The sequence below is a fragment of the Phaenicophaeus curvirostris genome, chromosome 21 (assembly GCF_032191515.1).
Source record: "Phaenicophaeus curvirostris isolate KB17595 chromosome 21, BPBGC_Pcur_1.0, whole genome shotgun sequence".
NCBI classification, from domain to species: domain Eukaryota; kingdom Metazoa; phylum Chordata; class Aves; order Cuculiformes; family Cuculidae; genus Phaenicophaeus; species Phaenicophaeus curvirostris.
The window spans coordinates 9647490-9675443 of NC_091412.1; the positions used below are offsets into that span (position 1 = coordinate 9647490).

Consider the following 27954-nt stretch of genomic DNA (forward strand, 5'->3'; position numbering starts at 1 on the left):
TTTCGTGAATGAGACAACCCAGGTGGACATCAAAATAGTTTTATACAGATTATTGGATCTCAGTATACAGATAAAAAACAGAAGGCCCGGCTGAGGGCACAGCCAGGCCTTGCCTCGCACCACCCCATCCCACTGCCAGGAGAAGGCGATTCAAGTCCCTTGTAAAAATGGACATTTGAAGGCACAGTGCACGGACCGACACGCTCCAGGGACAAGTGCCTGCAAAGGAACCGGCTCCTCACCAGAACCCATGCAGGCGTGCCTGCAGATGGACGGACAGACAGACAGATAGCAAGGGGAGGCTGCTCCTGCCTTCCCAACACTGCTGACAAACTGCCCCAGCCGTCACTTGCTGTGGCTCTGAGCAGGGAGTGAGAGCCAGACACCCCACCTGGTCCTGTGGCAGAGAAGGCTTGCATGTTTGCAAAACATCTCCAATCCACTCAGCTTAAAAAGATGCACCTATCCAAGCCAATTGCCAAACACACTCTCAGAGGGAAAGGGCCAATTCCTAATAAGACTTATTGCTAGAGGGACAAAACAAGGCCAGCTCAGTCCATTCCCCGCTGCCAGCACAAACAAAGCCCAAACAGAGCCTGGAAGGGTATTTACCACACACAGGCATAAGGAGCAGCTCCTTCCTCAGGTGATGTGGCCCAGCAGCCTTCCTAGAGAATGTGCTGCTCTGTTCCCCAGGAGACCACACCAGAGCCCATCACACATTTGAGCACAAACATTCCTCCCCCAAGACACCATCTGCAGGTTTTACTAGTGGACTCTCCCCAGGCTGCTAGTGAACAGAGTAGCTCAAGGCAAACCAGGTGCCTAAAATGCTGTTGCATCAGGCTCCTTTGCCCCACAGCTCAGGTCAGTGTGGCAAGAATTAAAGAAGAAAATGAGCAGCAAGAAAATAAGTGCCTATTCTAACCCCAGCCTGGTACCCAGAAAGCACAGGGTCATCAGAGAGGTATAAAGGCTTTAGAAAGCAAACATTTCAGCCTTTCTTCTCTGGACACCCCTTCTATGCCCTACAAATTCCACGTGTTTTGGGATGGAGGATGCGGCTCCTATTTCCAGCTTCCTACCAAGTGCTACAAAACAGCATTTGGCCACTTTTCCTCCACCTCCCTCAGCAGAGATATTCCAGCCCTTCCTCACACCCCACAACCAGGCATCAAAGCAGCAGCCACAGCTGCAGCCACACAAGCAGGTGGAGCTCTTGCTACACACTTGAGGGATGCTGTAACAGAACAGAGCCAAGCCAGTAGGCTACTTCAACACCCATGATAACCACAGCTGGATGAGAGGGTGTTTCCAAAGTGCTCTCATCACTACATGGTGGTAGGTGGACAATAGCAAACGGTGCAGCTTTTCTTCAAAATTTAAGACTGCAGCTGGGCCATGGACACTCCCATGACCTCTCCCTGCTGCCCCAGTAACGCTCAAATACAAAGCAGTGGTCAGATTTCACAGTTTCCTCCTGAATGGTGGTGGACTTGAGCAAAACTGATCAGGTGGAGTCAGCAACAGGTTGTTTTTAAGCAATATTCACCATGATCAGTTTATCCAGTTGCTTAGAACAATCTTGAGTTGCTCTTTCAGACACCGTGCTGTTGTAACACCAACATCACACGCCAAAGGCCAAGACTACTACACAGACAAGAAGCAACTGGAGATGATGGCGATAAAGTTTTTCTTCCCCAAAAGTCAGGAAGAGCAGTACTGCAGAGCTGGCAATCGACTGAACTCTATCAGAGCTCACTGAAGCTCTGATATTTGCTCCTTTCTCCAGCTCACAGCACGAACGGATGTCACCTCCTCCAGCTTTCAGGTTGCCAAGCCACTGGCCTGGAACTAGCAGCACATTAGAGGTGCTCCACGACCACTGCAGCCCAGAGCAGGCCAGAGCATCTCAGGGTGGGGAAAAGCTCCAAAGGAGCAGCTGAGAACCAAGTACAATCTCTCCAAGGGCTGCTCTGCAGAATATGGAGTCAAGTGAAGGATCTGGCTTCCCCCAAGAACGGAGTAGAAAACATGAAATCAAAACAGGTAGAGAAACTGCTTTGGAGTGTTGTAACTATGACCCCATGCAGGTCTTAAGACACTTCCCCACCATCTGCTCACTTTGTTGAGATGCTGGGGAAGTGCTAGGAACTCTGCTGGCCCCCCTGTTAAGTTGCCTTTCAAACAACTTCATGTGAACCTCCAGATCTTGACCCAAAAATGTAACAAGCCATGCCCTTAGCCCGAACGCAGCCTCCCAACACCCACTGATTTGCACATACAGAGGAACAGAGCAAACAGAGGGAAGTTGGGAGCTGCCATCCACATCTCCGGAAGACATATCCTGCAAACTAATGTTTCAAAACTGAACCACAGGGATTGCCTCCCGCCACCAGATCTGGTCCATGGGAACCTCCTTTCCTGCCCCTGAGGTGTCAGTGTTTGCTGGAGTACAATGTTTCTTCTTCAGTGTCTGTTTCATCCTGGAATTCATGGCTCAGGAGGGATTTCTTTGAGCCGGTGGACATCATGCGGATCTCATCCTCATAATCATCGTGGTGCTGCCGGAGGCGGTGGAAGCCGTCCTTGTGTCTGTTGGACTTAATTGAGCAGACGCACCAGATGATACAGGCGGTGAGGACCAGAGCAGACATACTTGCACCTGTCAGAGAGAAGACCTTAAAGTTAATGCCACGTTCCTCCACCTCAGAGGCTCACTGGCTTGCATAATCTCTCTTCCTTTCTACGGTCACAGCTATTTTCCTCACTGCACTGTGACACTGCTCCTTCCTCTTAGGCCACAGAACACGTCACATAAGAGAGGTGCTCTCAGGACTGCACTAGCTTTACTTGCTGTTTCTAATCTAGGATAGCATCACTGAACGACTCTGCAGACCACTGGGTATGATCTGCAGCCTCCCCAATAAAATAATTTCTTATTGCTTACCTGATGCCACACCACTCAAAGAAACCCTGGGACAGATCTCCTAACTCTGAGGTCTATAAACAAACAAGCTCTCCCCATTCCAGGCATCTCAAGAGTCCATTCCTGACACGTTAGAGCCCTTCAGCACACTCTACTTCCTCCCTCTTTCCCAGCCACCAGCCCAGGATCACCAGATCCAAAGGTTGTTGGACCAGTTTGCAAGAACAAGCACGTGTTCGCAAGGGAAAAATGGAAGAGGGCATAAGTCTGCAGGCTACTTTTCCAGTTCAGCAAAGAGCAGGAGCATCATTAGCATGAACCAGTACAGAAAGTGAAGTTTAAAGCTTTGATTAAAAGTGTCACTTTACCTGCAACAGTTACAACCAGCTCCCTTGGCAGGCCAAATATCCTGTTTTCCGTGTCAAATACAATCAACACCGAGCTGGGAGCATCATGACGTACAAAGACCTGCAGAATGATACGAGAGCTCAGACTGTTGCACCTCTCCTGGGCATCCAGACAAAAGAGGTACTTGCTGACCAGGAAAGGATCATCTGGATGCCAAAGTGCAATGGGAAGAAAAGCTACTGCTCAGAACAACCCAGCTGTGCTCAGAAATTCTCCTCCATCCATTTATCAAGGTGGAAAACCATTGCCCTGGGCACGTGATCAGCAGCTAAACACAGACAATGAGGCACAGCCTGAATATGGGATGCCTTTAGATGACAGGGAGTTGGGGGTAAGGTCTCTGATACAGACATTCACATACCTTGACGTGTTTCTGCTGGTACCCATCAGCTATTGCATCGATGTTATGCAAACCTGGAGCCAACAGCACATGGAAATAGCCACCTTCTTTAGTATAGACCTTCAAACCTTCATTAAGAACAATGGTAGCTTTAGAAATCGCTTTGCCATTCTTGTCTTGGACAAACCCATGGATGCCTTTATGAACCTGAAAGTAAAGCATTTCAAGCACTTCACATTCAGATCCAAGCGTGTGGCACATTTATAATTAAACCAGCATCTAATCCTCTCAGAATACACCCTGTTCTCCATCTCTGACCCCACTGCAAGTAACAGCACACAGTACTGCAAGAACTGCTCAGCCCATCACAAGGCAAAACAGGGCAGATGTTTAACTCTCAAATCAACATATTTCCAGGTCACTTCTGCTTCATTCCTCATGCAGTCTGAATTATGACCATCTGTAACTACACAGCAGCAACCAAAACAAAGACTCTCCTTACACTCTGCTCCTTTCTCCCTCCCCGTCCAGCTCCCCACCTTCAACTCCTTTCCAGAATATCCCCCCCGAGGCTGCAGCTCACCTCCACCAGCATGCTGAGGAGAGATTTTCTGTGGTCCATCCACAGGCCGGGAAGCTGCCCTGCGCTTGGGAAGTAACAGCAGCTGGTGTAAACAGTGATCTCAGGACAGTGACCAAACGTAACGCTGAAATCCTGCAAAACCCAAACCCAGAGTTACAACAGAAGAGGTGGTATTTAAAAAAAACTCTGCAAAGTGCAGCTGGAGGTACGAAAGTTTCGTCCAGACTTCAGAACAAATGTGCTTTTGACAGCTTGTTTAGATTGAAAGCCTTGTGTCAAGATGAAGTACCTTCATGCTTCCCAAGTGACTGTGCCATTCAGAGCCACGGATCACACCGCCAGGAATATTCTCATCTGTGAGAGCAAGAACACAGCTGTCAGACAGAGCTGCACCTTGCAGAATTCAGCACGAGCTGACAGGGAGCATTAAAGGATTCAACCAAACATACCGGACTTATTTGGACAGCCTGGCTGGCCCAAATGCATCAGTGGATGGTTGTTTGCATACAGAGATGCCAAATGCTTCAGTGTTTCTTTGTTCTCCACTACAAAGAGAAGAGAAAAGTGAGACTCAGAGTACAAATTCCTATTCACTGCAGGGGCAGAGTCCCATTCTAATCCCATGATGCTGTATTAAACAGGAACACACATTGTTTCAGGGGTATTCCAGATCTCTTAACACTGAGGAGTGGTATCAAAAGCAGACTTTACACTGGCCTTGGCAGAGAAAAGGTTGAAATACTGTTGTAGAAATAGAAATGGTCAGTGATCACTAGCTAAATCCTGTGAGGTTTTATAGCTTTACTCAACAGGCTGTCAAATCTGGATACAAAGGGCTGAACACAAAAGGAGCCTACAGAACACCAGCAGCATAAGAAGCTCTTAAACCACACGGTCACGTGAACTTCTGTAGATACAGCCTGAGGGTAACCACATGTGCAAGGCCCTGGAGGAGTCAGTCATACCTGTTTGTGCTGGCTTATCATATGGGTAAGTGACAAGCAGAGATCCTCCATCTAGCGCAACAGAAAGGCTGAAATCCTGCTTCAATATCAAGTTCTCTATGATGGCTTTGGTCTCAGGCTCTCGTGTCCCCGAGTACCGGGAGTAATTGCCTGTAAATCAGAACAGCAGAAAAAGGGAACTGAAAACAGTTTCCTCTGCTCTTTGAGAGGCCAGGAGAAGCACTGTCTTTATTTACGTCTGAAAATATGTCTGCTGCTTAATATGTCTATTAAAAGGTATTTGTTAGATCTCAACAGTTGCACCTGATATCAAATAAAGTACCTCCTCCATGCTACCCATGGCGGGGCAAAGCTTAACAAATGTGGCCCATCACTACTACCCTAAGCTATTTGCTTTTGCAATGCAAAGAGTATTTTGTGTGTTTGCTCTCTTTAAAGGTACCAAAATGACATTTTCTTAAGAAAGCATTTGGGATGGTCCCTGCCAAACCTGGCCAGAGAGAAAGAACACTTGGTCCCCAGGAAGGGTGGGCACAGCACTGATCCAGAGCTATGGATGCAGCAGGCAGACACAGGGAAACGAGAGAAGCATGAAAAGAGGAGACTGTTTCCAGGGAGCAACATCAGAGGGCACTTATTTCAGAAACAGGGGATTGAAATAAATCAATTCACAGGAAAAACACAGTAGGATTTGTCCAGCCTCTGGACAATTCCTAAGGAGCATTCCCTCTCTTTTCCTTGCAAATACAGATGGTAATTTCTCATCCATTAAGAGGGATCCAAGCTCTGGAAGCTTCCAGGAGCTGTGCTCCCTGGGCTTAGGGCAGAAGTGCTGCTCTCCTTGAAGGCAGACCCTGTAACCAAGCAACTAAACCCAACCTTAGCGCAGCGAGCAGGAGACTTCTACAGCAAACTACATTCCTACAGGGACGCTGCATATGACTTTGCCTTAGATTGCTTTACTTGTGAAGTCTGTGTCCAGATCTCTGCCATGAGCATTAGTCTCTCCCATCTTTGACGTGCAGCCTCTCTCCTGGGCTACCTCACGTCCGTCCGGATTCAGGGAAGGCACAATCACAATCCGCGTTCGGTCAATCAGCTGAAGAAAAGGAGAAACAGTACATGAAGTGTCATTAATGGGGTTCGCTCTCTGTACATCTCAGCTGTCTGGATCTCATCCTAGGAACTGCTGCTTGTATTTGTTCCTACTGGCCTTGGGGGGTTTCACACCTCCCCCACTGCAACCCACAAGCCACTGTTAACAAGAAAAGTCTCTCCCAGGGAGAACTGCCTTCTCAGGATATAGCAGGAGAGCTCCAAGATGGTTCCTTGCGTTGGCTTCTCACCTTTGTAACAGCAGCATTCTTCTTGTAGTTCATGCAAAGGAACTCTGCCAGTGCCAGGAGCAGCTCCGTACCAACGGGAGCATTTCCATGAATACCAGCAACAAAGCGGATCTTTGGCTCCTCAGGCTCGGACTGGTTGGGCTTGTTGGAGATTTCAAGGGACCAGATCTGACGGAACTCGACGCTCTGACCCAAACTGCCAAGAGATGAGAAAGCAGAGCATCAGCTCAGGAACAGAGTCACATCCTTCGGGAGAAATCCTGGTGGAGGAAGGAACTGCTGCCAGCCTCCATGAGGAGGCTACAAAGACAAGTGACACAACACAACCACATCACGAGAGAAGATTTGCAGCAACTCTGAACTGAATTCACTACAAACAGCAGTTTAAACATGAACATCTATGCAAGACCCTATCCAGGTCTAGATGTACAGGACACCCAATTCTCCCTGCGTGTCTCTATATAGCCTATGACATCACGACAAATGTGCTGCTAAAAGCCTCTGTGCCTCCACTGCCAGAATTTTCAGGTTTTTTCCTTCAGAGCAGGATACATCTGGACAACCAAACTAATTTATAAAGCACCCAATGCAGAGGACAAAGCAGGCCTATTTCCAGTAATGCAGGAGTTTGTTGCTACAGTCATACCATTACGTTAGCAAACCGAACGCAGGCAAAGCAGGGAATACAATCAGGGCTGATGCAACTGGACAGACAATACAGGCTACAGATGAGAAAAGCAGTCTTGGCACCAGCAGCGACAGCACATGAGCATGTTGTGCCTGGTAACAACTAGCAAAGGAGGTGCTGGGACAAAGAGATTTGTGCTTTCTAAAGATGACAGAGGGTAAGCGCTACAGGTCACAAAAGAAAGCAGAGGGTTGCAGACAATTCGTCTCCTGCTGGAGGGCAGAGGCCTTGGCTCAGGGCAAGCAAACCCAAACATGTCTCGCACTATGGAATTAAAATCTAAGGCAGACAATCAAAAAGGGGTATTTGAGATTTGTAAACCAAATGTGATCATTGGGAAATCTTTAGCAGAGTGGATGTCAGAAAAGATTTGGAAAACAAAGGAAGCAGAGTGCACAGAACAGATATTTGCAGAAGCTTGGGATGTTAATGCTGGGAATATCACCAGTCCCAGGCAACTCTGGGGAAGCAACAGCACCCCAGGTTTAAGTCTGTAAAATGATGTCTCTGGAAAAAGCACATGGATGCACCTGTGAGTCCTGGCAACTGGTGCTCTCCCACTGAGCCCTTATACATGGAGTTCCCTCGAACTCAGGGACCACAGGGAAGTAAAAGCTCCTTAACTCTGCACTGCATTCATGGCTTGTCCTTTCATGACTGCCCCACCACAAGCTGCTGCACAGGGACGACTGAGCACTGCTGCTTTGAGTTTTCACCTGGTGAGATTGGTGATGTGCGGGTAGTTCAGATAGAGGCCTCGGAGGAACTCTGAGAGGTCCTTGTAAGGGCGGTATCGGTAAGGAGAAACATCCCCCGAGGAGGAAAGCAGGAGGCGCTCCAGGCCATTTTCAGCAGACAGGTCTTTGATCAGAGTCTCAAACTCCTTCTTGTTGGGATCACTGGTGTCTGGGGTGTTCAAGACTGGCACCTTTCCCTCCTCCACTTTGATGTCTGTCCGTGAAAGAGTGAAGTTGACTTGCACCCCACCTTTGCTGCCAACATCCACTCTCTTAGTGACTGGATCATACCTACCCAGGGGAGAGAAGACACAAGAAAACATCAGGATTCAAGGTCCCACACAACAATTCACCCCACTTCCTGACTAGACACTCACACGGGACAGCTACTGCTCCCCAGCCAAAAGTGAGAAACAAAAACAAAGAGCAAGAATACTTCAAAAGCGCATGGGAATGGAGGGAGGACATGGAACAGCTCAGGGCCCAACATGGCACCAATCTGCTTTTGGCTCAGGTGCTGCAGTGTTACGTGGCAGCCTGGCAGGACAAGTCAGGCTGCCATAACCCAAAGGGTTTGGCAGCAGTTGAAGTGATGAAGTCATTTCTGTGGGTAGCTGCCTGCAAGAGAACTTCCCTTAACAAAACAAAGTTATCAATTCCTTCCCCACATCACCTCCAAACAAGAGAAGATTTGGACTGTGCAAGGGTGCCAGGTGAGCAGTCTCTGATATCAGCGCTAACTCAGGCAGGAGAGCAGGAGGAACAGCCGTGCCAACACCTTCGGTCGGCGTGGGCAATGGGACTCCTGACTGGGAAGTCAGCCGTGTAGGTGCTTGCTCCTCGTGCCACAGCTCACTCACCCTCGGGCAGACGCTGTGATCTTGTATGTCCCTTGGACCAAGAGGCGCCAATAGTCTCCATCCTTGTAGGTGGTCACTGGGTGGTCGATGTCGGCAACGCTGATGGTGGCGTTGAGAATGCCCCTTCCATCCGTAGCATCCAGCACAAATCCCCAGACACCGCGGTGAACCTGGGCACAGACCCAGAGCCCTGCTGAGTGCCAGCCCTCACTCTGCCTCCCACCCCACACCTCACTGTGGAATCTCCGACACCCTCCCAGCCCAGGATGTTGAGCATTCCCAGAGGAGCAACATGTTCCAAAAGACTTCGGGTTAGACTTGCCAGCAGCTGGAGTGGACAAAGATCACCTGATGAGTACAACGAGCAATTGTTTGGCTCAGGGTGCTACCGAAGCACTCTTTGCTCCTGTTCTGGTTTCAAAAGAGCTCCACACCTTTGTTTGCATGCACCAGGTTCCCAGCACTACCACCAGCTCAGATGGGAATAACACAAAGGCCACTCCAGCCAAGAAAAAAATAAGGTAGTGGTAAATAAAAAGCCCACGCTTGCATCACCTGGCTGCAGATTTCTGGTGTGTTGAGAAAGAGGGGAGAGGAGTCGTCAAGACATGTTCTGATGGGGATGATTTCTGTGGAGCAGGCATCCCATTTTCACCAGGAAGCTGCACTCGTTACAGCCCATGGATCAGCCTGTTCCTTCTGGCACATCCAATGCAAACCCCAGAGGCAGCTCGCACAATCGCTTGGGGTCAAACTGTCTCACCTGTTTCATGAACTGCAAGAGAGAGCGGCGGTTCTGCTCCCAGTACTTTGGCAGCTCCTCAGCTTTGGGATATTTCACGCAGCCCAATTCAATGGTCACTTCAAAGCAGTTTGTATTTAAATAATTCCAGTCTTGCATCCCACCTACAACAGGAATGTAAAAAGAAAAGTTTTGATAATGATCCCGGAAAGCAATTGTACCCCAGCTCAAAACCAATATATATCTGATAGTAGAGAAAGATGAAGTACCAACTACAGCATGCATTTTATAGCTGAAGAGAGAAGGCTTTTTACACAGGGCAACATTCAGGCTTCAAAGGGACAACAAAATAGCAGACAAATAACCGCCCTTCCTGTAAATACCTTTCATGCTAATACACTGCTGTAAAATTTTATGAAACCATTTTGCTAATAGCCAGAAGAACTACACTATAAATTCCTTCCCCCAGGAATAACTTTATCTGCACATGACTTAAGAGGTTATAAAAGAAACCTGAGCCCCAGGAATCTGGGCTGACCAACAGTTTATGACTGATCAGACTAAATTCTTCTTGTTTTAAGTGCATTAACTTGAAGGTAAACGGAGCAAGAGACTTAGGGTCTACTTTACCTGGAACATTGTACCACTGAGCCCCATTAGTGATGCCATGCGGGAAGTACTCGTTGGGGTACATGTCCTTACAAGGGCTTCCCTGGTACATCTTTGTATTTTCCTAAAAAACAAGATGCAACACATGAAGCACAGTCTTCCCTCTACTGGCACTCGTGTTCTAAAATCAGTCACACACTTGGGGTTACCAAACACAGAAAGGAGGTTGTGGTGAGGTGGGTTGTTGGTCTCTTCTCCCAAGTAACAAGGGATAGGACAAGAGGAAATGGCTTCAAGTTGCACCAAGGGAAGTTTAGTTTGGATATTGAGAAAAATTTCCTTACTGAAAGAGTGGTGAAGCCCTGGAAGAGGTTGCCCAGGGTGGTGGTGGAGTCCCCATCCCTGGAGGGGTTCAAAAAAACGTATAGCCATGGCACTTCAGAACATGCTTTAGAAGGCACAGTGGGGTTAGGCCGATGGTTGGACCGAATGAGCTTAGAGGTCTTTTCCAACCTTAATGATTCTACGACTCTGTGTGTCTGTACGGCTGCAGCACAAGCAGACTACATCCACATCCATGGACATCCTTGCTCTCCTCCCACTCGGTATACAGCATTTTCCACCACCCATGCCTGCCCAAAACACTCCTGGCACTCCTGCAGTGCCTGCAGACAGAGCCTGCTGCAGGACCTTTCTGCTGTGCCTGCAACACCAGGCACCCACAGGACCTGTGCCCTGCCCTACCAGCCGCTCAGGAGGTTCCCGAGAGCATCAGGTGTTAACCCAGCAGGACGTGCCTGTTTTCCCGTTAAGAACTTTACCTTGGAGTAGGAAAGCGCCAGCTGCTGAAACACAGCATCGTCTGGGGATTTACTGTATATGGCTACTCCTTGTTCATCATCATCAAAGGGGTAATTAACTACCAGAGAACCTGCAGGGGAAACAAGCTTTGACTCGTACTTGCGCACTTCCCAAGTGATCCCTCAGCCTAATACGGGAAGTTTTTCTCCAAAGAGTGCCAAGTCTTTTGTTTCCCAAGACTTGGCATTAAACAAAGCATTAAATCCAGTGGCTAAAAGAGATAACAAAAGCACAGGAATGGGTAAGACCATAGCCAGTTGGGAAGACCCTAAGCAAGTTGTCGTAACGGCACCATGGAACCCCAGACACCACCACTGCTGGAGACCTGCCAGCTCCCTCGTACCCACACCTGGCACTTCTGCACTACAAAATTAAACATGCTAGCACAAAGCAACCACCTGCAAGTCAGCACAGCTACAAGCCAGCAGACAAACTGCCTAGGGAATAAGCTGTAAGGCAGAGACTTGATTTAGATCACTGCAAAAAGATAATTAAATTACAGCAAATCTCACAGTTCCACCATCAAGGCAGGGAACTCTCAGGATTACATTGCATTCCCTTCATTTTCTATACGCTGTGAAGCCTCCAACAGCTACAGTGCTATATCCCTTTCCCAGATCCAGCTGCTGACAAGGGCCCATTCCTATCTCCCAATAGGCAATGAGGTTGCTGCTCCCCAGTGCACGTACTCCCTTCAGAGAAGTGGTTGGGATCCTCCCAGCAGCCTCTTCAACTCCTAAATGTGCTTGGGGGTACGGTTTTCACCCTCTTTTTCCAGCTTCTGATCCACTTCCAGCAGCACAAACAAAAGGTTCGGTTTCCTCTTTGTTTGCACAGGCCCTTTGGAAACGGCCTTACCCCTGCTGGAGCAACCTGGCTGCCTTCACTCCTGCGACTTCTGAGCAATGCCAAGGGCAGAGAGACAGCCCTGCAAACCCCCATCCCTTGAACCTCAGTGCTAAGGAAGGAGCTGGGTTTGGCTGCCATACCTCCGTGCAGGTTTGCCGAGAGCACAAATGGGTAATTCTTTAACCAGGTCATGACAGCAAGAGTTTCTGGCTGTGGAGGGTCTGCCACACGGACGAACTGATCTGGGAAATTCCGGTTCAGGTCGTAGTTGTTGCTGTTGTTTCTGCCAACGGTACCTCCTCTGTCTCCTAAACATTAAATACAAGTTCAGGCTTCAACCTATGCAAGTTCCCACTTCATAACCCTTAACTACAGAGCTTACAACTATCAATTAATGGAAGAGAGCAGAGAGCACAAGAGTGTTGCCTTCCTACACCCAGAGCGAGGGGATGCTCACGCTCCCCTTCGGCACCAGGTCCGAGGGCCCTTTCAGCAGGTGCCGGCACAAGCTCTCGGTGCCACTCAGACCACAGCTCGCAGAAAGGCAGCGAACCATGAACAATCCCAGCAGCCGGATGTCACAACCACAGAAACCTCAGAGCTCACCTTCTCAAACCAGCTGGACGAGTTCTTTGTTAAACCCAAGCAGGGCTCTGCTTCAAGAACACTGTTCTGGACAGGCTTTGTTCTGCCAATGCGCAAGAGCCCCGCAGTTTTGAGAACTTCCTTGAAGGATGTTTTTGCCAATTTCAACATCTCAACAAAAGTCTATATTATGCTTGGACAAGTGCTCTGCAGACAGCCTGGCTCCCACATCACACGTTATTAAGAGCACGGACCAAAGCAGAGTGGATATGAGCTGTGTCAAAGGAATGTCTTGGTTTAAAACAAGCCTTGGGATAGCCACAAACCATAAAGGGACCCAAAGAGGGGCAGCAGATAGCACTGCTGAAGATTGAAGAGCTCTCTCCATCAGCTCCAAGCATCACTCCGCTGCTCACACCCTGCACTGCAGGGTCCGCCCACCCATCCCATAGCACACACCAAGTGCTCCCAGCCTCCCCGTCCTCTGGCTCCAGTAAGGCTACCAGATTTCTCCAAGAGGTACCACGAACCCAAAGGCTTGTTCTAAGAGCTAGAAACCCCACAGATCTTTTGGCACAGGCAGCAATACCTTCCTGGGACTTCTCATAGCCATCAGGATTCATGGATGGCATGATGTGGATCCGTGTGCTCCGGACCAGCTCAGTCACTTCAGGATCTGTGCCAAAGTTCTTGCAGAGGTACTCGATGAGATTCAGGAGGAGCTCACGTCCCACAACTTCATTTCCATGCATGTTACCAATGTACTTGAACTCCGGCTCACCTGCAGACACATGGCAACACCAAAAGCACAATTATCATCACTACATTAATGCTTGGAAACATCTCACCACCCTGAGCACTGCACTCTGAGGCCTTTCTGCAGGGCTGGAGAAAACATTTCTTCCTAAGATCTCATCTCAATCTCCCCTCTTGCAGATTAAAACCATTCCCCCCTTGTCCTATCTCTGCACTCCCTGACCAAGACCCCTTCCCCAGCTTTCCTGGAGACCTTTCAGTACTGGAAGCTGCTCTAAGGTCTCCCTGCAGGTTTCTCTTCTCCAGGCTGAACAACTCCAACTCTCTCAGCTTGTCCTCATACGGGAGGTGCTCCAGCCCTTGGATCATCTTTGTGGCCTCCTCTGGACTCGGTCTAACAGATCCATGTCCTTCCTGTGCTGCAGACCCCAGAGCTAAACACAGACTCCAGATGAGGTCGCATGAGAGCAGAGTAGGAGGACAGCATAGATGTCCCCAGCAAGGCACTAACTCACACTAGTGACACCCACTGCACCTGGCCTGTTATAGGAAGGACACTGCAAAGAGCAGCACAGTCTCTCTTCAGACAGGTGCCAGCTCTGCCCACAGAAGCATAAGCTCTGCCGCTCGCATTTGTGCCTCACTATAAAGGAAGCCCCAGGTCACCTGCTTCATGGATGCCAGGGTTGTCCGAGATCTCCATGACGTAGAGCTCACGCAGCTCCACTGACTTGCCCACGGAGTAGAGCCGGGTGATGTTGGGGTACTCGCTGGCGTATCGCCGCAGAAAGATCTCCATGTCTGAGAAGTGGTGGTGACGGAAATCCACAGGCTGGATGGGCTGATGGAGAGAAGTGGGGCTGGGGGCCTCCTCCTGCACAGAGGTAGGGGTGACAGTGGAGACGGGAGCAGGCGTCACTGTGAACTGCGTGTCGTTAAGAGCCGGTGGCATTACAGTTGGCTGCAAGGAGAAATCTACTTCTGTCGCAGCTCCCTCTTTCACCTCAATGTTCTCTCTGGTCACTGGTGTGTAGCTGTGAAAAAAAACAACTGGCTTCATCAAGGAGGTTCTGCAGAACAGCAGCCAAAACCCCTTGCAGCTTCTCCACTGCTCTAGCCTACTCCTCCCAGTCACAACACGCTGGAATTTTAACAACCATGTGAGAGATTCACCAAGAGAACAAGCTGACAGGACTCATCCCACTGCCACCAGACCCAATTACGCTGCTGTGCTCACTGTGTGACAGGGGCACGAGCTCCTGTTTACAGGCTCACTGCAGAAGAAGCCCCAGGTGTATCGCCGGGCCAGCCTAGGGGCGAGCGACGTGTTCCCACCCTGGCTTGAGCCAATGCAAACTCTTACTGGAGCAACGCTATTCCACTTTCTCCCTTTGCCCAAAAATTAAGATGCAGATTGACACAAGCAGTCAAAGGTGATGGAAATGCTGTGTATCCAACAGCACCACACTGCAGCGGGGCGTGGGGCAAACAAACACATCTGCCGCTCTAAGCTTAAGTCCTTCACTGCTGCAGCTTCCAGCCAAGCCCCTTAAATACACAAGAAGATGGTTTGGGGAAAGAAATCAAGTGAAAGAACACAAGCCGTTGGCAGTGTGGATGCAGGCTGCCACGGAGACATTACCCCATTACAACTGCAGTCACATTGTAGGTCCCAGGCACAAGGAGTCGGTGGTAATCGCCAAATCTGCCTGCTGTGATGTTGTGAGCAATACCAGCAACAACAATGGTTGCGTTCTCCAGGCCAGCTCCACTGACTGCATCCCTGACAAAGCCTTTCACACCGATGTGGACCTGAGGAAAAAAACGCAAGAGCCTGGCTGAAGACATGAAATATCAGGGGAACCACGTCCTTGTCCAGGCATAACCTCTCACCCTTCCCTAAAGGCAGGGGAGCAGGACAGCTGCCAGGCAAAGACACCCAAGGGCCCATGGTTCTCAGTGTCTGGCCAGACAACAAGGACAGGAATTCCAGCATACACTGGAAAGGCAGCAAGAACTCAGAACTGACCCTTCCTAACAAATCCTCTATTTCACCAACATGGACACACAACAACATGAACACAGCAGGGCTACAGACCAAACTGAGGGGCAAAATCGACCTGCCTCCCTTCCCAGCTTAAACTGTCACCTATATACATGGGCACTTGGAGACAGCCGGGCAGAGGACGCTGCAAGCCAGGGTCTCAGCAGTCTTGGTGCTTTTGAACATCACTGGAGGTTTACGGCGCTGAAACCACACAGGCACTGTGCATCACTTAGCAAGATCTGCACTGATTGGTCTCTCTAACACTGCACCCCACAGGCCCCTCTCAGCAAAGCTCTGCTGTCGTGGAGGATGTGGGAACTGTGGCAGAACCACAGAAATACACAGCAGCTTTGTAGCCACCAACCTCTGCACAGGAACTGCAACAGTTGTGTTACCGCACACAGTCAGCACAGCCACAAAAGCAACTGAACGCGATGCTCTCAGCCCACCATGGGTTTCACAGCTGCTGCCTCTGCACCCCAGTCCACACTACCTGCTCAATGAAAGAAAGGAGAGACTCCCTGTTGTTCTCCCACTCCTGCTGAAGCTCGGAGGCCGGTGGGTATTTGCAGCAGGACAGCTCCAATGTGATCTCAAAGCAGTTGGCCCAGATGTAGTTGTAATCCTGCATCCCACCTGAGAAAATAAGGCAGAGACATGTCCTAAAAGAGCAAGGTACAGACATCCCTCTATGTACACATACAGACATGCCCACGGATGCAGAGTTTTCCCCATGTATGATCCCTCACGGCATCTCAACACAACACTACCCTAGCTCTAGAGTGAACAACCTAAGAAGAAAAATCTGATCGGATCATAGTGAGAGCCTGCACTGGGGGAGACCAAGCTCTGTTTCTCCCAGTAACCAGCACAACAGGTCCATTCAAATCAACCTCAGAGAGTTCAAAGCTGACAGTTCCTTCGTTCTTGCTGCTCCAACAGCTGAACCCAGCAGCACAGCACTTGGAAATTCATATGGGCTCATTTTACTGTGAAGACAGTTTCCAGACACTACAAATCCTGGGTGCCAGGGCAGGAGTTTGCTGCCGAGTCCTTCGCTGCCTGCTACAAGCCACCTTTAGACTCCTGAGGTTTTCCTGAAAGAGGCATTGCTCTACCTAAAATTAGCTTCAGGGTCTGAAACAAAAGAACACACCAGACCAGCAGCTTGGGAGGTGGCAGCTCAAATCTGCATGTCAAAAGTTTCAAGGACCACACAGCTGTTCTCACAAAAATTAGCAAAATTCCAGCTGAGTGCAACACTTCCCCTTCTCTACTTCCTCAGCCTGCTCTTTTCCTCCAGCTCCTTATCTGAAGGTCTCTGTATTCTTGATATTTAGAGCAGCCCTAGTAGAAAGTCTGGCAAGGTCTGATAAGGTTACTGCACACAGTTAACAGCAGCAAGTCACCTTCAGGAAACTCTCCCCTGGATTTGGGAGGACAGTGATGTCTCCCTCATCGCTGAGGATTCCTGTGACCCCACAACAGCCAGGTCCTACAAGAGGAGAACAGGACACAGACTGGTCCACCTGTGAAACCTTAATTGGGAAATCTGCTCTTTTCCTCAAGCCCTGCAGCCAAGTCACCAGCCTCCTCCAACACTTGTTCTCTAAGGCAGCAGCCTCAATTAGTTTTGGATGCTGCAGGAGCTGAGGACAAACCTCCATAAGCACCACAAAACAGGAGCACATGGAACTGTTTCCCAGAATTAAGCTCACCTTGCTATTCCTTCCTTCAGAGAAACCACAGGCACTGCTATGAATTGAACAGGTCACCTTGTTCCAGCAAGTGTCCTGACCCTATCTGCTGAAGTTTACATTCAGCCCTCAGCAAGCAAATCTGTTCCTCAAACAGCAATGAATCACGTACCAGCAGAACTTGAGGTCTGCAGGTATCACCACTCATGATCTGGAGCTCAGACTTCAGCATGCTGCTAAAGTCTGCAAACTGCAAACGTTCAGTGCTCTAAACAGTCACACGAGTCTTCAATAGTAAAAAGGACATTCCAAAACTACCACAAGTCTGCAAAACAGGTTTCAGGGTCACCCTGACAAATCCTACCTCATGACTGCAGCCAGATGTCATGGCCACATGAGAGGATCATTCCCACCACCACCAGCAAACCAAGCAGTTGTGTCAGTATGGAAAACACCACACGAAGTTTTGTGCATACTGATGATATCTTCTGGCTTACACAACCTTATGCAGTTACAATCTGGACAGACTGGAGTGCCATGGCCTGAGCCACCGCTTCCCAGACGGCTCCATCCCAATCTGCACAGCAGCCCCTGCCACCACTCAGCCCAGAAACCTCTGTGCACCAACTGAACGACTCCCACTGGTGCCAGCTGAATGCAGGAGCACAGCCACCACATCTCTTCTGCATGAGCTCAGGAAGTGAAATTACCTCTCAGAAGCCCATCTGTCACGGAACAGCTACATGTGTGTTCTGCAGGAGGCAGATACGAGCTTCAGGAGGATGGAATGCAGAAGACATCCTGCAGCACACGTCACTGCACCAGCCAGCAGGACACCAGCAGGCAAGTCTGTAACAAACCCGTATTTCGTACTCCCACCCTTGGCTTTGCTCAAAGTGCTGCATTAGCGCTACGCTAATAAACCTCACTTGCTTTGTCTGAGTGGTTCCCCAGTCATTCACAAGCGAGGGACCCTCCGCGATGCCAGCCAATTAACAGGCCAGAATGGATCAATACCATGATGCAAATGCACCACCTGACATTTGCAGAGGCTGTGTTAGTGCCCAGCCAGGAAGAGCCATCAGCAGCGCTTTACCAAGCAGAGGAATCTTACAATAAACACAACTGCTGTGAGCATTTACTGTCCCGAAAGGTCAGGGATGCTGCTCTGAACACAAGAGCCCCACCACACTCGGGTAACAGAGATGTGGACTGAGGGCATAAAGAAGGATTTAGAAGAACAGACCCCTGGGAAGACGTGCAGGATTGGTACCACATCAAAGATGTCCCAGTTCCTCTCAATCCCTCTGGGAGCCTGCTGTTAAAAGAGCACGAAGCTTTTATTGTAACAAATCAAATATCACTCGCCGCCAGAAAGAGAGCAACACAGCTTGTGCATGGGCTGAGATCAAAACAGAAAAGAGACTTTTCCATCCAGAACAAGGGGCTAAAAAGTGCCCGAGGACTTTAAAACTCTCAAACTCGGTTCAAAAGGTTAGAGGAACAAGGCCTGCAAATCTGATCCACACTCGGTTTCATTTGGCTCTTGTTACCAGGCTCGGAAAAGTAACCCCCAGTGGGCTGCTCGCTCACCAGTAAACACCACGCAGAGTGAAACAATTTGCCAGCCCATAACCATCTGCTCATAGCAGGATGCTAATGCATTTGAAAACATCCATACGTAAACCAGAGCCATTATGAAGCATATTTAGTGCTTCATCTGCCACTCAAGCAAATTTAGGACAGATGCTCACCCATAATAGAGCAGCAACGGACTAAATTAGAGTTTGCTACATCAATTCCAGTAAAAGTGTCCCTTCGAGAAAGTAGTTCATTGCATGCTGGAGAATTTGGACTGTGTCTGCTGCACATATTTGGCCTTCACATGGCCCCACTGCAGAGGAGGACAGTTATTTTTACAGCATATGGAATTACATATTTCCCCATACACCATCTGCACAGCCTCTCCTGGCCATGCAGAAGAACTGAAGGCGTAAAGAGAGACCCGTACGCAGCCCAGCATCAGCACAGCATTGCGTTCAAGGAAGGAAAAGCACACCCAAGGCAGCAGGCTGTTAGCCTGCAGGGCTTCTACTCTGTCTGTTTGGGTTAAATCTGGAAGAAATCCCCAGTTAGAAGGGACCTTAAAGTGCATCCAGTTCCATTCCCTGCCATGGGCAGGGACACCTCCCACTGGATCTGGTTGCTCCAAGCCTCATCCAACCTGGCCTTGAACAACTCCAGGGATGGGGCAGCCACTGCTTCTCTAGACAAAAACACTCAGAACAAACTCTCCCCTGCCCTGCTGCACTCCTTAAGCATCAGGATTGCACTTCAGACAAGAATCCCAGACCTCTTGCAGCACAAGTGCTGCAGAGCTCACACTAACCAGCTGCCTCTGCTCCCTGCCAAGCTCCACACCAGGCAGGCAAGCGGGAGGATGCAGCTCTCTAGAATCAGGCCTGGTGATCTAGATGCCATAAATACACCACATGCCAGGAGAAGCCTTCCAGGGCAGCCATGAATGTCTCTATTTTCAAAGTGCACTATGCAGAAACCTCTCTGATTGCAGCTCTCACTGGAGCAGACACTGGGAGATAAGAGACCTGCAGCCAAGTTAAAGCAGAGAAATGGTGCTGCCTGCTCTGCAGAGAGAGCAGGTGGCACAAAGCAAGCAAGAGACATGATTAAATATGTGGCACAAGTTGATTACTCTGTGAAAAAAAGCTATTGTCTCATAGCACAAGACCAGGGTGAGCACCAGCAGCAGCACCAAACAGGCAGAAGAATGTTTTGGTCCATTAGTCTGCAACCGTTAAAGCTCAGAGGAGGTAAAGTTTCAGCCTCTGACTCCAGCAGCTGTTTCCCACAGCTCAGAGCAGCAAAGGTCTTCCCAGGGCACTCTCAAAGAGTGGGGCAGAGCTGCACCACCCAGCAGTTCACGTCAGGTGTGAAGAGAGGCATCAGACCCATCAAGCCATTCATAGAATCATAGGATCACAGAATAACCAGGTTGGAAGAGACCCACCGGATCATCGAGTCCAACCATTCATTACTTTTCTAAAGAAAGAAAAATATGCAATAAGAATTTTAATGACAACACAAACACCTCAGGGCAGCGAACTGTGCGTATCCCAGAAAGACGCAGGTGAAATCTTCTACCAGAGCTCACACTGCACAACCACATTCTGCCTTGCTCAGGAAACAGAGGCCACCACAGTGATGCCGTGAGCGCCCACTGCTCTCAGCACTCATTTTAACTACTTGGAGTTTGATGTCGCTAAAAGCTGTTCAGAAGCTCACTGTGGCTTAGTAAACCACAAAACAACCCAGCAAGCGCAAATATAACCTAAATCCACTTTCAAACTGAGCACTGCCTTCCAGTAGACACTAGAAACACCTCAAACACTTGGATATCAGAAAGTCAAACTAGCAAGGCAAATAACTTACAGGAAGGGACTGCAAATAATTAAAAGAACTCACAAAGCTGCCCACAACATCACAGAATCATGGAATGGTTTGGGTTGGAAGGAATCCAGTTCCAACCCCTCTGCCACGGGCTGGGACAATAAAATATCCTATTGAACATTCTCGTGAATTCAACTTCTGAATTTAGCTCTTTACAAAATAAAGACAAGCATGTCCTTCAAACAGACAGGACTCAAGTGGTTTCTTAACCACTTTCCAAGCATCACCTGGCCCAAACACCAGTCCAAGCTTTTGTGTATTTTCTTGATCCAAATGAGGCACTCAGCAGTTAAAACCCCAAGAGGTTAAAAAGGAAGGAAGAGTAAGAGCACGCACAGCAGAGATAGCCTCTAAAGAGCGTCCCAGTCATAGACGTGCTTATCTATAGCAGCTGGAATGCAGAAGCCAAATTCAGCCTTTTGGAGCAGAGCCATCTTCCTCTGTGCACACTTGACCTTAACAATTACCCCAACCGTTTGTTCTTGCCACCTCAGTTTGACACACAAAAGAGGTTGTTTGCAAACTCAAATGAAAATTAACGGGGTCTGGCACCAGCATAAACCTGAACTGGTCACTCTGGGACAATGAATCCAGTAGCAGTTGACTTTCCAGCATGTTTGATTTCACACGATAAAACGTGGCAGGAAAATTTCCACCTGTTGAGACATTATGTTCTCATTTCTTTGTTTTTCCTGGCTTCAGGTCACTTGGAGTCTCCAGTCTCTCCTGGCATAACCTGATCTGTTCACAGACCCGTGTGCTCTAGTTATCTCCAGAGCTCAGCCCAGCGAGTTCCCGCAAGGTAGAAGGATTTTCCCAGCTTCATTTTACCACACATTTAAATTCTGCATCATTTGGAAAAGCATCCTGGTCTGAGCCTGAGTCTCAGCACCCCTTGGCACAGAGCTCAGAGAGTCAGATGATTCAATGCAGCCACCATGGTGGTGCTCCTGCTTGTGTCACATGCTGCATGCAACCAAATCCCTTTGCCTGTCCCAAAATCCCCAAGTGACACAGGATTATAGAATCGTTTGGTTGGAAAAGACCTTTGACACCATCAAGTCCAACCATCCCTGTCCACTACTAAACCTGATCCCTGAACACCTCGTCTGCCTGTCTTTTAAACACATCCAGGGATGGGGACTCGACCACTTCAGCAGGTCCAGCTTCACACAACATCTCAATACACATGCGCTGGCCTCTGCAGTACCTCTTGGTTCACCTGCTCTCCCCTGGCTCTCAGCTCTTGTGGGTTACCCTATACGTGAATTCCTCAGCCCAGGAGGTGCTCCAAGGGCTGCCATCACCTTCCACGTGCGCCTCTTCGACAGCAACGAGGTGGAAATTACCCCTCAGGTCTGCTAACCTCAGCAATATTCCATTCTGAGAATCAGTGTCAGCGCACCCTCCCTATAATCTCTGTCCATGAGTCGCCTACAGCTATCAGTGCTGAGCCCGCAACTGTGGCTTCTCATAGCAAAAGGGTTTATTTCCACAGAGAATGGATGCTGGAGGCTATTGGACAGAATATAAACCACAGTGATGGCAGCACAGAGCGAACGGGTCTTCAGTTCGCACTTTGCCATTTCCTGTGAAAAGAAAGTAGGTGAAAGCTCTGCTCGCTGACAAAGTAAAGGCAGCCTGAAAGGCTCAGGCACCAGTGCCACAGCCACCAGCAAACCTTGCACCAGCCAGGTATCCCACATCGAAGCAGGAGGATGAAGAAGTTAACACTGTAGAGGAAAATGCAGCTCACTGGGGATACAGAAATCCAGGCCCATAGCTCTGGAACCACCCTCTCCTCAGAGCACACACCCCCCACTTCATCACAAGGGCAGAAAATCCTAGAACTGCAGCTAACAAAGTTCCCAGCTGAGGTGTTTACCAATGACTGCGACCAGAACAAGGCAGCACAGCTCATCCAGGATATCCTGTTCCCTCAAGCACGTCCACCAGATTACACAAACTTTCCTCCTGCTGGACTTTTCCACAGCACCAGAGTGAACCTTGAGCCAGCAAACACCGGGGCTGGTGTGCTCAGCAGGGTGGAGGGAAGGAGACAGCTGCTAGAAAAAGAGGTAAACCCACATCTTATTTGAACATGATAACTTATTTGACCAGTGAAATCCTGAGGAATGATTCAGCCACCCTTGAAATCAAGACTTCCTCTTCTAGCAGACAGATGATGTGCTCAGGCCCAATACGGCTTTCTCTCCATCCTTCCCAAGCAAGGTGGATGCAGAGTTAAGACAGGGTTCAGCTTGGCAGCCCATATTTTGGAATGACACTGTCCTATTAGAATTTAAGGTGTAAGCTCTGAAGGATAAGCAACGCCTGATTTCACTGCTTGCTCAGCACTCTGTCATTACCCCTCAAAGCCCTAGCGTGAGGGAGAACAGAGCAGTCCAGGCGCACCAAAGCAATGCAACTTCTTCGGATCACTTACGCAAGGTTTTTGTGGTGCCCTCACCACAGAGGTTTCTGCACACCCTGGCAAGGCCACGGTTGTACAACATCCGCTGAGGGGCATGGCAGTGGTGTAATTTCTAATTACATGGCCAAGATTTCTCTTCCTGCCAGCCCACAAAGCCTTTTCCACGAGAGCATCTCATCACACAAGCTGTCATTTAAATCCCATTTTCAGCAAAGCCGATACACACGGAGCAGCCCACTGCATGTCAGAGCCAGGCCAGCCACCTCCACGCAAGCAGAGTGGTAGCAGCAGGAGCTAATTTGCTTATATTCAGATCACATCTAAAGCAGAATCACAGAATTATAGAGTCGTTCGGTTGGAAAAGACCCTTGAGATCGTCGAGTCCAACTGTACCTGTCCACTATTAAACCTGAGCACCAATTCCACCTGTCTTTAAATACCCCCAGGGATGAGGACTCTGCCACTGCCCTGGGCAGCTGTTCCAGCGCCTGATGGAGGAAATGGGAGCTCGCCTAGAAGCCCCACCAGACCAGATTTGGATCCCTCCTAGATCCCACCACACTGGTGGATGGGAACACGCTGTGCTGATTGTTGTGATCAGCACAGTTCTAACAGCAAAGCAGTTGACAGAAAAGCTCCCTGCCTTGCTTCCAATGAGAGCAGCTTGATCAGCTCACTTAAATCATTTTACGTAGTTTTACATAAATTAGTTTAAAACTTACACAATTACAAGTTTAGAGGTTAAAAACCCCATGCAGAACATTAGCGTTGGTTTAATATCCTTAACAATAGTTTCCTCTTTCCCATATAAAAATTCAGTAACCATCTGGAGGCCCTAATGACACTTCATTCAGCAAATGAAGCCTCTTGCATGCAGGATAACTCTCCAGCATCCAACAGGGTCAGCAAGAACCCTCCAGTTTGCTGTGATCTCTTCCCTACGAACATCTCCCAAGCTGTGACTCATCAAGCACCTACTGGTGTGCCTGTGATGCCGTTTCCCTTCCTTTCAAGCTGCTAGAACACATTCAAAGTTAAAAATACCATTTCACCCACCGTTCTTTCCTCTGTGATAATCGTCACTGGTTTGGATATCAGTTCTCAGTGGCAGGAAGAAACCGTTTCTATAAGACACCCTGTGGGGTGAGCCAGCAGAGATGGAGTACAACTTACCTTCTACATCGTACCACTGGGCACCGTTTGTGATACCATCTTGGAAGGTCTCTTTCTCCTCGCCAGGGCAGTTGGGTTTGCCAGTTCTCATTATGGGGTGATGCGAGGCGTAAGCTTTTGCCAAGTACTTGAACACTTCATCATCAGCTGATTTACTGTAGACTCCTGTGGGGTTATGTGTGGGAGAGTCATCGTAGGGATAGCTTGCAACCACTGAGCCACCATGAAGATTGCCAGAGAGCAGAAACCTGGGGTTGGGAAGGAGAAAAAGAAGAGTCATACTGGAACAATCTCAACAGGAAACCAACAGCAGCAGCTGAAGCAGTTATTCCGATGCCTTCCCGAACAAACTGGACTCTACTTGGGATCAGCAAGGGAAAACGAGTCCACTGGACGAGCTGCCCAGATGTAACACTGTGCAGCCACACGAAGGCTACGTTAACAAATACGAACTTGTCTGACATCAAGGATGCTGCTGCCGGACAAGAAGATAGTGCTCCTAGGAGATGTATTCCCTCCTATTAACACCAGCCTTCAACACTGCGAGCAGGATTGTCAGAGGGTCCGAACAGTGTTCAAGTAGGAGCACAGTGAGGAAGTCAGCAGATTTTTGCAACAAACCAACTCTCAGGACCCATTTATTCACTCCCCAAACTGACACCTGGCATTACTGGAGATGAAATAAGTTTCTGGCTTCCACCTAAGACAAGAGTCCTCAAACTCTGTGACAGACAGTGCCCTGCGCATACAGCGATGTACACAGCTCTTCATCAAGCTTTGAGCGATGCCTGGTACCAGTTACACAACAGAACTGACTTGCTTAAATAAAATCTGGATGTGTGACAAAGCTGTTAAAATTCCAAGTCAGAAAATATAGCCCTGCATGCCCTATATCACACTTGAATTTCATCACAGGTAGCGTAAGCATTCCAATGAACTCCAAAGGTAATCGGCTCTACTCTTCCTCCTTCCACCAAATACAGCATTAAGGAAAAGGAGCTCTCCTCTTTTGGTCAAATGAGATTTTGCTTCTGAGCGGAGGCAACGTGACCAATACCTTTGCCTTGCTTAAAATAGCGCACACGAATTGCATTACACCCATTATCTCTTTTTTATCACACAGTTCTGTTTACCCATTCACTTTTTAATCAGCGGTTATGTTAGTCGAACAATTGTACCGGCATTAACTGGTGCTGCCAGGCAGAGGGATGAACAAAGCACCACGTTCTTCCCGTTTCACCCTGGCTTACACGCAAATCCCAGCCCTAACACTCCAGAAAAAAATGAAAATAGAAAGCACAAGGTATTTTCAAAATGATATAAGGAGCATGCATGTGCTTCCATAGTAACCAATTTTGAGCTGAAGCAAGTCTGGAGGGATTTTGGTGCAAACTGCTGCATCAGAACTACCGTAACGGATTGTTAGGACAAGCAATTACTGGTACAGTTCAGGAAATTCCTCTAGAGCCATAATCCCTACACCCATCAAGTTTTAAGAAAGGCATTTTGTCCAAGCAAATTTTGTTCCCTAAAATGTAACAAACATTGTACAATGCTGAACGCTGTAAGTCTTGGTTGGATCCAACCAACAACCCTGCACTGCTTCACCGTTATCAGCCATCCCCTGGTCAATCCTCTCTATCCCTCTTTTGGGATGCTGGGCAGAGTTTCAGTTCTGATCAGACTTTGCACTCTGGCTTTCTCTGCACAACTTAACACGGTTGGTTGCACTGACCTTCGTGGTTTGGACCTTCTGTGGTTTTCTAAAGAACAAAGCAAACCAAGAGACAGTGCCCAGCTTGGCCTCTGTGCTTTCCAGGGCTCCAAACCAGAGCTGGGCTTCACAGGCACCATCTCCCCTCCCAGGCTGCCCCACTCCAGACACAGCTTTCCCACAATTTACCCTCTTGGAAGGTGAGAATGGATCAGCATGGGTGCGTAAGGCCCCGTCCTGCACACTACGACGGGACAGATGGAGAAAAGGCCACAGGAGCAGGGCTGCGCTTGGAAATGCTGCTGCACAGAGCGTTATTGCTAAATGCAGGGAATTTTCCATGAAACACAAAGACGCGGGAAAGTCCTGCTCAACACAACTCTCCATCAACCTGTTTGTACACAGATGAGCTGCACGCTAAACCCAAAATATTTTAAGCATCCCACAGCCCACAGTGGAACCATCATCGGCCCCAGCAGCGAGACACACAGACAAGCACAAGACAAAGAGGAGAAGTTTCAAGCTTGTGGGTTCCTGGAGAAGGGACACCTGGAGGTGGCCATGGAGGCTGGGAATGTGGCTAGTGGGGCTCCTTGGCAAACCGGAGCCACCAAACTGCTCCCCTGCACAGCCCAGGAACGAGTGCGGGACTGTCCCTGGCCATGAAAACAGGTCAACCCAGCACAGATGGGGAGAAACATTTGGGAAATGGCTTTCCGTCCCACGAAGCCCCATTGGGAAGCAGTGGGAAAAGCCAAGAGCGAGCTGAACCTGCAGGGAACAGAGCTGAGGGTCTCCTGTCCACTAGGACCAAATGGCACAGGGAGGCAAAAGTGGGGCACCAGGGGGACAGGGAAGCGGCGTGGGGAGAGGAGGGCGAGAGCAGGGCACTGGGGCAAAGGGTGGGACAGGGAGGAAAGGAGGGCACCAGGGGGAAAAAGAGTGGGACAGGGAGGGAAGGAGGGCACCAGAGGGAATGAGAGTGGGACAGGGAGGGAAGGAGGGCACCAGGGGGAAAAAGAGTGGGACAGGGAAGGAAGGAGGGTACCAGAGGGAATGAGAGTGGGACAGGGAGGGAAGGAGGGCACCAGGGGGAAAAAGAGTGGGACAGGGAAGGAAGGAGGGCACCAGGGGGAAAGAGTGGGACAGGGAGGGAAGGAGGGCACCAGGGGGAAAAATAGTGGGACAGGGAGAGAAGGAGGGCACCAGAGGGAAAAAGAGTGGGACAGGGAGGGAAGGAGGGCACCGGGGGGAAAGAGAGTGGGACAGGGAGGGAAGGAGGGCACCAGAGGGAAAAAGAGTGGGACAGGGAGAGAAGGAGGGCACCGGGGGGAAAGAGAGTGGGACAGGGAGGGAAGGAGGACACTGGAGGGGCAGAAGCAGGGCATGGAGTGGAGGGATGAAAGAGGGGCAACCAGGGTTGGGGGCAAAAGCCGGGGGGCAACCGGAGAGGGAAGCGGGGCGGCTGGCGAAGGAGGGGAAGGCGCTGCAGCCAGGGCCCCGCGGGGTCCCCCCCGCCGCTCACCGGTTGCGCCGCATCCAGGCGATGAGCGCTCGCACCTCGGGCACGGGCTCCAGGTCGGGCTGGGCGGCCCCGAACTGGTCGGGGAAGCTGCGGTTGAGGTCGCGGCCGCGGCTGTTCTCCCGGCCGGCCTCCCCGCGGCAGTCGCCCTCGCGGGCGCGCTCGAAGCCGTCGGGGTTGAGGCTGGGCAGCAGGTACAGGTCGGTGGAGTTGAGCAGGCGGGCGCTGCGCTCGTCGCCGGCCGCCCAGCCCCGCAGCAGCTCCCTCGCCAGGCGCAGCAGCAGCGGCCGCGCCAGGGGCTCGTCCCCGTGCATGTTGCCCACCAGCTTCACCTGCGGCCGCCCGGGGATCGGCGGCCCCCCCGGCTCCTCGCCGGCCCGCGGGGGCCCCGTCCCCGCCGTCAGCCGCAGCACCCACAGCGGCCGCCCCTCCACCGAGTCCCCGATGCTGAAGAGCCGCGCCAGCCCCGGCGGAGCCTCCTCCTCCGCCAGCGCCCGCAGCGCCTCGCCCAGCTCGGCCGAGCTCAGGTAGCGCAGCTTCTCCGCGGGTTCCGCCGCGGCCTCGGCTTTCTTGATGTGCAGGGCGCGGGCCGAGCCCAGCAGCAGCGCGCAGAGCAGCAGCCTCGACGCGCCGCCCGCCAT

General features: G+C 50.0%; 1 protein-coding gene across 1 annotated transcript; it reads right to left on the bottom strand.

Moving 5' to 3' along the window:
* Positions 1 to 23: 23 nt before the first annotated feature.
* CPD (carboxypeptidase D) lies at positions 24 to 27954 on the bottom strand. Its single transcript, XM_069874194.1, has 21 exons — positions 27317 to 27954; positions 24078 to 24325; positions 15799 to 15941; positions 14901 to 15070; positions 13925 to 14292; positions 13092 to 13283; positions 12058 to 12225; positions 11029 to 11138; positions 10229 to 10331; positions 9620 to 9762; positions 8857 to 9026; positions 7976 to 8287; positions 6572 to 6767; positions 6189 to 6324; positions 5226 to 5375; positions 4710 to 4805; positions 4550 to 4614; positions 4261 to 4392; positions 3699 to 3884; positions 3298 to 3397; positions 24 to 2665 (listed from the first exon to the last, which is right to left on the bottom strand). Exons 1-21 carry the CDS (start codon positions 27952 to 27954, stop codon positions 2439 to 2441), a joined length of 4053 nt encoding a protein of 1350 aa, XP_069730295.1. The 3' UTR covers positions 24 to 2438.

Excerpts from the sequence above, each read along its gene's own strand:
- CPD (XM_069874194.1), bottom strand. The coding sequence starts at position 27,954 with ATGGCGGGCGGCGCGTCGAGGCTGCTGCTCTGCGCGCTGCTGCTGGGC. Across the intron at positions 4,806-5,225 it reads TGATAAGCCAGCACAAACAG|TGGAGAACAAAGAAACACTG; the intron begins GTATGACTGACT and ends TTCTCTTTGTAG. Across the intron at positions 4,393-4,549 it reads GTCACTTGGGAAGCATGAAG|GATTTCAGCGTTACGTTTGG; the intron begins GTACTTCATCTT and ends TGGGTTTTGCAG.